Source organism: Sinohyriopsis cumingii, chromosome 5 (assembly GCF_028554795.1).
Source record: "Sinohyriopsis cumingii isolate HCF-2022 chromosome 5, ASM2855479v2, whole genome shotgun sequence".
In the NCBI taxonomy this organism is placed as follows: Eukaryota; Metazoa; Mollusca; class Bivalvia; order Unionida; family Unionidae; genus Sinohyriopsis; species Sinohyriopsis cumingii.
The window spans coordinates 152,439,880-152,450,709 of record NC_142965.1 but is presented as its reverse complement, the minus strand read 5'-3'; the positions used below and the strand labels follow the sequence as shown (position 1 = coordinate 152,450,709).

Sequence of the window (10,830 nt, the reverse complement as noted above, 5' to 3'; positions counted from 1 at the left end):
ATTAATCTAAGTGGGCCATAATAGCTCAATTGGTAGAGTGTCGGACCCATTAACAATACGTTGCTGGTTCGATACCTGACCTGGCTTGCCCGGCTCGGCTACTTTGGTATACCTTGTTAAAGGCAATTCTTAGTTCCCGTTTCCTATCCAAGTTATTGTAAATAATGTTCTAAGTTCTGAAACGCTTACCATGAAAATCAAGAAACAAATTCAACTTTGTAGACCAGGTAAGCCAACGAATAGTGTGCCGTCATGTTAGAAATATCAAGGTTAGTTTGAGACTAAAATGGAGAATAATTAGCATTGTCATCAGCAGCGTGAACGTTATGTGACGTTAATAATCGGCCGTTGTGCCGTTAATAATCGGCATTGTCATTTGCAGCTTGGGCGATATGTGACAAAAGTATGCGTCTAGACTTTTCTTTAAAGAATTTACTTTCCCCTATGTACTGCCTCTAATGCTGATAATGATTCTGTTTTCTCAAATACTACCATTACCACCATCACTTCCATCACATCAACGGCGAAGACGAAAACTACAGCCACAACTATAACAACTACAAACCATTTACTACAATTACTGTTAATATCAACATTACCATATCCACTACAAACAATTTACGACAACTACTGCTGATATCAACATTACCATATCCAGAACTATAACCACTACAAACCATTTACTACAACTAATGTTAATATCAACGTTACCCTACCCACTAAATATATTTACGACTACTACTGCCATTGCCAACATTATCATATCCACTAAAAACATTTACTATTACTACTGGTAATAACAACAATACCATATCCACTAAAAAAACATTTACTACAACTACCAACTGCTGCTAATATTAAGCCCTTATCCACATCTATACCATGGTTTTACCATATCCACAACTATAATCACTGCAAACTATTTACTACAACCACTGTTAATACCAACTTTACCATATCCACTACAAACTATTTACTACAACTAATGCTAATATCGACATTACCATATACACTACAAACCATTTACTCCAACTACTGCTAGCATCAACATTGTTATATCCACTACAAACCATTTACCACTGCTACTGCTCATGTCAATATTACCATATCCACAACCACATCATCAACAATGGCAATAACAGCAATGATTTCTGCTACCACTTCTTCCAGTATTACTCCGGTTTTGCCACCATTACCACGACAACAACAACATATATTACAACAAAGACCTCATCTAGTGAAACCAATCTTATGTATACTACTGTGCCTAATTCTAGCACCATCAGCATCTCTACCGCAACACCACTACAACAACATTGACAACAAGAGCAATAAGTAATAATGTTTCTACTACTACCAACACCAATACCAACACCACCACAACTACAACGTTTACTACTATTGCTATCCTCGCAACAACAGTTAACGAGTGTAAAAACACTCACACCCAAAACACACACACACACCACCACCGCACACATAAAGAGAAATCAGGGTAACAAGAGCAATATTTACTAATGCTTCTACTAATACCAACACCAATACCAACACCATAACAACAACAATAAATAGTATTGCTATCCTCGAAACAAGAATTAACAATTGCAAAAATACCCACAACCATAGCACACACCCACACACACACACACAGCTACCACTCAACACACAAAGAGAAATCGGGGAATTTTCAATACTAAAGAATAACGATAATTCCACTGTTTAAAATCTATATATAATGTCTAGTATAGTTAACCATACAGTGTAGCCTTTCACGTTCTCTTGGCACTGCTTCAAAACTAATTGGTTATCGATAACCGCCAAAAATCTACAAAACCAATAACGAGTTTTAAACTTCCTTGTACTTATATCCCCGAACACAATCTCTTATTACTCAAACAAAGAATGTTTTTAAATCAAAATTGTGGTATAAGAATTCAAAGCCTTATTAAATCATTTCATCATTTCGTAATAAACTGATGTTTCGTTAATAAGGGTGAAAGTCATATTAATTATTCATTAAAATTTATCTTCTTTCCTACTACCAATATATGGATATATAAGGTACTTTATAGCTCCTCCTCATCCAAAAGTATTTCAAACCTATGAAAAATCTAATTGATTCATTGCATTACATAAGTCTGCTTCGCGAATCTTGGAGCCAAGGGAAACGTTGACTAAAAAGGCAGAAAAATGATAATATTCATCATCGCCATTACATCGATATTTCAATGGACAGTTAAGTCTCAGTCTCTGTCTCTATCTCTGTTTTTGTTGATCTGTCTCTGTTTCTGCCTCTGTCTCTGTCTCTCTATAAGTGTCTCTTTGTACCTGTCTCTCTATTTCTCTTCTGTAATATGTATATAATACCGGTGACATAAGTGTCTTAAGCCTGATGTGCCGATATTTTAGAAATTATATTAAAATCTCCAGCAAGTTGGCTATTAAGTAATTTTGAATGTCTGCGAATCTGTAAGCAGTGACCATCTACCCAAGGCAATGAAGCTCGAGTTTGAACCTAGGTCGACAGAGGTGCGAGGTTATTTTCAAAATTGTATCTCTGTCAATCGTACCATCATGAATAAAATATAGAGATTCATCACGTGCAAACGATCCATTTCTTGTTTGCGTCTGGCTTTTGTAATGTTCTTAGCTTGATTGGGGTATGGTCTCATTCTGCATCCATACTCTTGGTCATTAACAGCTGTTATAATACAATAGATATATAATTAATACTGGTATATCACTGACTTCTACACTAAGCATACAATCAATACTAATGTATCAATATCTGATACACTAGCAATATAATCAATTCTGATATAGCAGGGTCTGCTACGCTAGCCATATAATCAATTCTGATATAGCAGGGTCTGCTACGCTAGCCATTTAATCAATTATGATATATCAGGGTCTGCTTTGCTAGCCATATAATCAATTATGATATATCAGGGTCTTCTACGCTAGCCATATAATCAATTATGATATATCAGGGTCTGCTATGCTAGCAGTAGTATAACTGATAGTATTTCAAGATCTGCTTAACTAATTATATAATCGATTCTAATATATCACCGTCTGCTACACTATCATTAGAATTAATACAAGTATATCGTTGGGTACTATACTAAGGATAAAATCGCTATTTTTATATCACTGTTATACTAGTTATATAATCAATAACAGTGTCTGGTACACTATCTGTACAATCTAATATAGGATGGTCTGCTTCACAAACAATGGAATCAATACTATCTACCTTATCTTTTATTTTTTAATATGTTCTCTTGCAGGTGGTCAAAGCTGTCAGTTTTCTGGTATGTATTATTGGTGTTTGCATTCTAAACAAGTTCTAAAAAATTAGAAGCTTTTGAACCGTGTGAGAGCAATACGCTAACATGCAACTGTATAATAACCGCTTCCCAATAGACACATTTCAAAAGCTTGAAATGACTGATGCCATAGCGTGCATTCAAGTAGGCTTCACTTAAATTCACATTGTTGCTGATTCAGTGCAGTTTAAGAGCAATTATATCTAAACACAGTGTTCTCAGATAGAGAGACAGACAAACAAATAAACATATAGAGAATATATTTTATTATGGTAGAATTATCTACGGATGGGGTTTTGGTAGAGTAGGTAATACAACAATATGCAACAGAATAACATGGGAACATGACCTTGACAGTCATTGACCTGCCTATGTTTACTATAGATCCATTGAAAACCATCATGCTATCTTTGATATTTTGTTTATTATTCAATCTTGTGTCTATGGTGATATAACGTTATACGCAGGGTTGAACGATTCAGTGTCAGAATGTGGTACAGCGAATATAATTCCAAAAAAAAGAATTATTCTGGGACAACGAAGTGTTGCCCATTGCACTATTTTGACGAACACAAAAATAAGTATATCATATTCTTTAAAACATCTCAAATCCATATTTCTGTTTGCATTCGCTTCAGCTACATTCGACCCCTGTTCCAGTGGAAACCATAAACCATTTCCCTACATGCCAGACCGATGTCCCGTTTGTGAGTACCTTTCCAACGACCGGAACGACCTATATGACCTTGACCATGATACTTGGTACGGCACTGCATTCAACATGACAACCCGATATGTGTCTCCTTACGGATGTGGCACGCGAATTCCAATCTGGATGAATGGTTTGAATTTGCTATACTTATCTCTCAGTTAAACTTAACACTAACACTGTTAACTTAACACTGTGAAGGATCTTACATTGATTTAACTCCCTTCTTGTAACGAAAAAAGTATTTATGAAGGATATTACATCGATTTAAATTCCTTCTTGTAACGAAAATAGCACTTGTGAAGGATATAACATCGATGTAACTCCATTCTTGTAACGAAAATAGTATTTGTGAAGGATATAACATCGATGTAACTCCCTTCTTGTAACGAAACTACTATTTGTGAAGGATATTACATCGATTTGCTCCCTTCTTGTAACGAAAATTTTAATGAGATTGTGCTTCTAAGTCTTGATTCTGAGCTAAATTTTTACTTCTTGTTCAAAGCCACTATTACACTCCCCCATCTTCCGATTTGTCAAGCAAGAAGAGTTCATTTAAAAACAAAATATGACGCTCTTTGAAGCATATGTATTTCCAGCAACCCAATTCAGTCAAAACAGTCGAAATGAATTTATCAATGTATGTATCCATGAACTTCAATACCGTGTTTGATGCGACTTCATGGAATACATTCCGCGCATTCTGTGCAGAACCGTCGCCACTGCGCCAACCTATTTCAGGAAGACTGTGACAAACTCACATGGGAATAAGTTGTGAGATGCCATTGATGCTGAACGATCAACTCTTTAAAATGCGATCAGACTTTGAACTAGTATTGATACACAACGGTCATGTCCTTAAAATGGAATCAGACTGTAAATGTACTTTAAAGACTTTTACGTTTCACTGCAAATCGTTTTTGTTTAAACAAATGTTGTTCCATATGTTAAAGCATCAATATATCTTATTTATTTATATTTTTCGCATACTTATTTAAGTTAATATTATTGGTTATGTATGTATAATAACTGTATTGATGTATACCTTTTATTTATATTTGTATTTCAATGTCATCAAGAAAATTATTATTACACTTCGACACAAAACAGGAAGGAAGTGCCGTATGAAAAAGGCAAGAAGTGATGATATTCGTCACTGAAGGCTGGCCTTGCTTTAGCACCATTTTCAAACCTTCGTAAATTTATTTATTAGCTTTGGACAAGAAATAAGTTCAAAACGTTGGGATCTACTAGACTGGGAAGCCTTAGTTTGTTTTAAATTGGTACAAGTAACAAATACCTTAGTATCATGAACAAATCTAATAAAATTAATAAATAAATAGCACGATAAGTATTTGTAATATGAAAATATTACACAGACCTCAAAAACATGAATTGACGTTACTATTGTAGAACGAGACAAATCCAGTTTGTGATTAAAGCTACATTTCAAGTTTCTGTTAAAAATAACAACAAAAAAGAACATGTTCAGGGTTCAAAAAGAAAAATCGTGAGTTGGGTGTATGTTCCCCAACCTCTTGCTCCTATAAGCGGACGCACAACCTCAACATCACTTTGTTTTTGTTTATTTTTGTTTGGTGCTGTTGTTGCGTTTTACTGCGTATTTCATTCTTTCAGAAGCTAATGCACACAAGTTAATATCGGTCAGTTAATACACTCACATTAATATATATAAGTGTATCAAATCGAACATTCTAATTGCACGACAGGTACGATTCCTGTGATTGGAGAAGGTGTAGTAACCAGGACAGCTTGTGTGGCAACATTCGACAGATTGTGTGAAATATCGTATGTGATCAAGGTAAAACGATGTGACTCGTCAAACACAGTGTACTGTTTGGAAAACCTTCCCAGTAGCATCCAGCAGAGATATTGCTTTGGTGAGTATTCCGCTTTCTATTCCGCTTGAAGAAAAAAAAAACAGAGATGAAAATATATGCATGTATATGATACATCTGAGATCAAAATAAACTATTAAATCATTCATCATTCAATAGTTTATATCTACAACCGTATCCATTAAAATAAATTCTTATTTGGTAAGAGGTGCTGAGGAGTAGGGACAAAACGTTCGAATTAAGGTAAGAAGGGTGACAGATTGATCATTTAGTCTTTGTCCTTTAAGCTTTAAAACTGTTTATCTTTCATAAAAAATTACACACAGTGAAAACTTTTATGTTTTGCAGCCAATTATTTAATTTCGATATTTTATTGAATTTCTTCCCAAAGAGTTTAAAACAAGGGTGTATTCGGACAGGACGTATATCGGAATCCAAATGTGGGTCACTGTAATCTACCTGTGTGCGTATGTTGGTCAATTACGGAATGATACCAATTATCTATCGTATGAGTTGCTACACATAAACAACATTGACTGCATAGGTGACCTGCAATTTATTACATTTTCTAATTTCTTTCAGATTTAGATCCCAGTATATTCACTACAACGACTTCAACAACAACTTCAGCAAAACTCCCAATTACTCGACCACCCAGAACAGACGGAGGAGGTATGCCCATTTTTAAAGGTATATTTAGATTCACAATAACACTCTAGTTCAAGATCAACATATCTGAAACTGTCAATCAGGGTATGAGACAATGCATTCATTTACCAGGGTACAAGACTCAATGCATGTATTTACCAGGGCATCAGACTCAATGCATGAATTTTGTAGTGGAACACGAAATTGATTATTCCACAGTATGAACGAACCCATCACATTAATGTGGTTTGGTGTTGTTAAGTTCATCAACATATGTTAGTTATTTAGTGCCGATACAGTACGGATAACTTGCAATTATCCAGGCTCAATTGAAAACAAAATCCATTCTGTCGCAAATTCAACAAAATCAGTTTTAACGTACGCTAACATTTTTTTTCGATAGGCCATTGAAAACATGTCATCCATTGTAAACCAGACTGAATGTCGCGTGCTATGATGTCACAATGAAAGCGCCGTGCATTGGAATACATTTACTGGTAATTGGACACCCACATTTTTATCCAGTTTATTTTCAGGACGGCATTGTAACGGACAATTACAATCGATAGTTTTAGTCAGAAACATTTATGCTAAAAAAAGGCATTTCTCACTCAACTATCACAAATGAATAAATTTGGTTAAACCAAATTAGCATTAACATTTCAAAAATGATTTATATTTTATTTAAGATCGATGATAACCTAAATATAAACGCGCTTACGAACAATTTAGAGAAAAAAAAGGTAAATCTAACCATCATTTCATAACATAATTCAATTTAATTGGAGGAAATTACTGTAATACAATTGCATTCCATCCAGCGTTTTAGATTGTATTAGTTTTATTTAGTTATCAGATATGAAGCTTCGCCTATGTTTCCAATACCATGCTAAATCCAAGTATAGAAGGCATTTTTCCGTTTAAATGGAGCTTTATCAATTTCTAATGAATATTGTGTATGGCATATCATACTGGCAGATACAGAGAGAGAGAGAGAGAGAGAGAGAGAGAGAGAGAGAGAGAGAGAGAAAGCATACAACATGCTAGGAAAAGTCTCGTATGTATATGATGGTAACTTTCACTGCCCTCAAGCCCTTGGTTGTTATTGCGTCATAATATTATCACCGATGTCACAATGACTATATGATAAGGAATAGCCAACAGCCAATAGCCTAAGCAATAGTTTATGTTTACTAAAATCAAAAGATTATTTCGTTTTCTTTTCGTTCAAAAGTAACAGAAATAATATTAAAACTCAAAGTGCATAGTTGTTCTTTGTTATTTTGTACACCTAACATATTTTAAGTAGATATTGCTAACACATATGGCCGTGATTCCCTCCTCCAAAATGTTACCAGTCTGGAAAATATCACAACCTGTTCCAATTAGTTTCTTCCAAAGGGTGGAAGAAATTGTCCTCGCATCCAAAAGATACAAAAGCATTCAGAGTAAAAGACGTATCGGATATAAATAGTGGACATTATCTGCATCATTCAAGCACTTGTTTATTATTGTTCATATCACGTGAACTCGACGACGTGTCATTGATCATAGAAACGCTACACAATAGTTTTAGTCATATTTTACCAAATGATCTTCTTAATGTTGTAACTAAAAGGTACAGGAATAGCATAGCAAGAAACATAAGTGAAAGTAATTCCCAAACGCCGAGCTTAATTTTCAGCACCACTTGGAATATCACTCTGACATTTCCGCCAAGTCGAAAATTAGCTAAAGATGTAGCTGTAGGAATAAGAATACATTGGAAGGGTTTGGGTGATTCTCCTCCGACAAAGTGCACCACATATGTTGCGAAAGAACAGGCCGACAATTATCCAACAGTAATTATGTTATTGTTCTTTTTTCAGCCGCCACATGTGCTATATGAAGTAAAGTAATTCTAAATATAGTTATAATGTCGAAGAATTACAGGTACGACGTTCCAATTGTTTCCACACCTATATTCTTCATAATCTAACCCGATATTCGTTCGCCAAAACCCTATCAATTTGAGACGTACCACTAAGATTACTTCTCAGTGTCTTTCATAGAATCAAATATATTCGACTTGCATCAGGCTGAAACGTTAATGTTCCCTGTTTCTGTTTATTGTATTTGTCTCAAAAAATGAACCCATCATAGTCACTTACCGCATTTGATATGAATCTAGATTTCTCAGTGAATACGTCAATGACATGACACTGATAATATTCGATGGACAAAATAAACGGCACGGTCAATCAATAATAATACAACTAACTTGACATGAAGTGATTAATATAGTCTACTTGAAATTTAAAATCAATTTAGTTTATCAGCCATATAAAGTTACAGACACTCATAGAAAAAGTTACCACATTTTGCCGTTTAAATAGGCTTTAGAATTTGTTTTTGTTTTTTACTTATAGCAGAGTTTACCACTATCTATAAAGAAATTCCAAGGAAACAAATATGATAGTATATACACATAGCTTCTTTCTTCTTGCAGACAATGGGGTACAAAGCTGGATGATAGCTGTAATTGCCGCACTATCCATTACTATCATTGGTCTTGTAGTGATTATCGTTGTCATCTTCAGGTGGGTTGAATGAATTCAATATCTTGTATTTGTATAATACATTTCCTTTGAAAGGCATTTTTTGTCGATTGCAAATATGTATATTCATTTGGTTCGTATATGTTACGTTTATTTAAAGGACCCATCTTTATGAAGTTAAAACGTTTCTGAAATTGTAGCATCTGCATGTGCTTTTCCCTTTCTCTTTTCTTTTTGTTGTTGTTTTTAAGAAAACATAACTACAGAGGAAAATATTTTAAACAAACATCTACAAGTTTTCCAGAGATTTTATGTTGTCTGGCAGAATAATGTTCACTGATACTGGAAAGGAATTTCATCCGTATGGACAAAATAGTGTGGCTGATATTTTGTATCACTGTGTGCATTATCGGAAAAAGATCTTCAAAAAACGTGAAGAAAAATTAAATTTATTAAGTTTCTTTTGTTTACAGGCAGTTTAGAAAGAACCACAAAAGATTCAGAACATTTCCTGACCATGAGATGCCACCACCCTACAACCAAGTAATCGGCTTTATCCCTATGAACAAAAAAGATATGACAACCGTTGTGAATGTGAAGCCAAGATATTAGCTAAGAGTAAACTAGTGACAACCGTTGTGAGTGTGAAGCCAAGATATTAGCAAAGAGTAAACTGTTGAAAAAATCAGGAAACGAAACGTTTCCAGCTGGACATTATAGCTTTGCTTTCTGTGAATAGTTCCACGACCATTTATGAATGAAAGCATTTTGTCAAGGTCGATTCTTCAATTGACGTTTCTTTTCTTTGATGTTTTTATTATATAATAGTAGTATTTATCAATTTATTAGAGGAAATTATTGTGCTACACAAGTGAACTGGTTTTGTTAGCAAATAACTTAATTCCATTTTGAACAGTTATTTATATATATATATATATATATATATATATATATATATATATATATATATATAATTATATATAACTATATATAACTATATATATATATATATATATATATATATATATATATATATATATATATATATATATATATTTAGTTATATATATATGCACAAACTATGCGGTTTATAAATTCGGTTACTAAGCATATTTGCATTTGTTTTCTAAGCATTTTACCATTAAAGACAGCGTGGTTTAAATGGATTAATCACTTATGTAAAGGTATGAGACTAGCCTGTCTATCAGACAAATTATGTCTGTAATTGACAATATAGTGGTCTACTCAAACGTATCCTTAGCGCCACAGTGAATAGAATGTGACATGGCTGGACTAATCATATATTCCTATCATAACCCTGTATTTAAGACTGTCGTGAGCATTTGTTTTTAATGGTTTTACAATGACTCAAGTTAAACCAAATAGAATCGCTTTATGTTTCTAAAGATAATCGGTAAACAATAAATGACATCATTTTCAATTTCTACCCGAACTTAGAATCTTCAGGCATTTAGAAATAGCTACGATTTATTAATAAAATTGTTTTGTCTAGGTCGGTTCTTCAAATGATGTTTCTTTGATGTTTATATTATATAATATTAGTATTTATCAATTATTAGATAACCTAAATGGCTACACAGGTGAGTGTGGCTTTGCTTAGAAATAACTTCATACCACTTTGAACAAACATTCGTATATATATATATATATATATATATATATATATATATATATATATATATATATATATATATATATATATACAAACTGTTCGGTTAAAAGCT

At 33.6% G+C, this 10,830-nt stretch overlaps 1 protein-coding gene across 2 annotated transcripts; it reads left to right on the top strand.

The window, feature by feature from the left end:
* The first annotated feature begins 2,136 nt into the window (after positions 1–2,136).
* Positions 2,137–10,034, top strand: LOC149800481 (uncharacterized). 2 transcript variants are annotated; one of them, XM_089960115.1, is made up of 7 exons: positions 2,137–2,236; positions 3,291–3,314; positions 3,968–4,171; positions 5,772–5,942; positions 6,483–6,572; positions 9,037–9,127; positions 9,559–10,034. In XM_089960115.1, exons 1-7 carry the CDS (start codon positions 2,191–2,193, stop codon positions 9,695–9,697), a joined length of 765 nt encoding a protein of 254 aa, XP_089816241.1. In that variant the 5' UTR covers positions 2,137–2,190; the 3' UTR covers positions 9,698–10,034. The 2 variants fall into 2 exon arrangements, with proteins under 2 accessions (XP_089816241.1, XP_089816239.1); XM_089960113.1 differs by having other exon boundaries at positions 6,483–6,590.
* The last annotated feature ends 796 nt before the right edge of the window (positions 10,035–10,830 follow it).

Bases quoted from the DNA above. Each gene is read 5' to 3' on its own strand.
- LOC149800481 (XM_089960113.1), top strand. From the start codon at position 2,191: ATGATAATATTCATCATCGCCATTACATCGATATTTCAATGGACAG. The intron at 2,237-3,290 runs TTAAGTCTCAGT...GTTCTCTTGCAG, and splicing joins ATCGATATTTCAATGGACAG to GTGGTCAAAGCTGTCAGTTT. The intron at 4,172-5,771 runs GTTTGAATTTGC...ATTGCACGACAG, and splicing joins AATTCCAATCTGGATGAATG to GTACGATTCCTGTGATTGGA.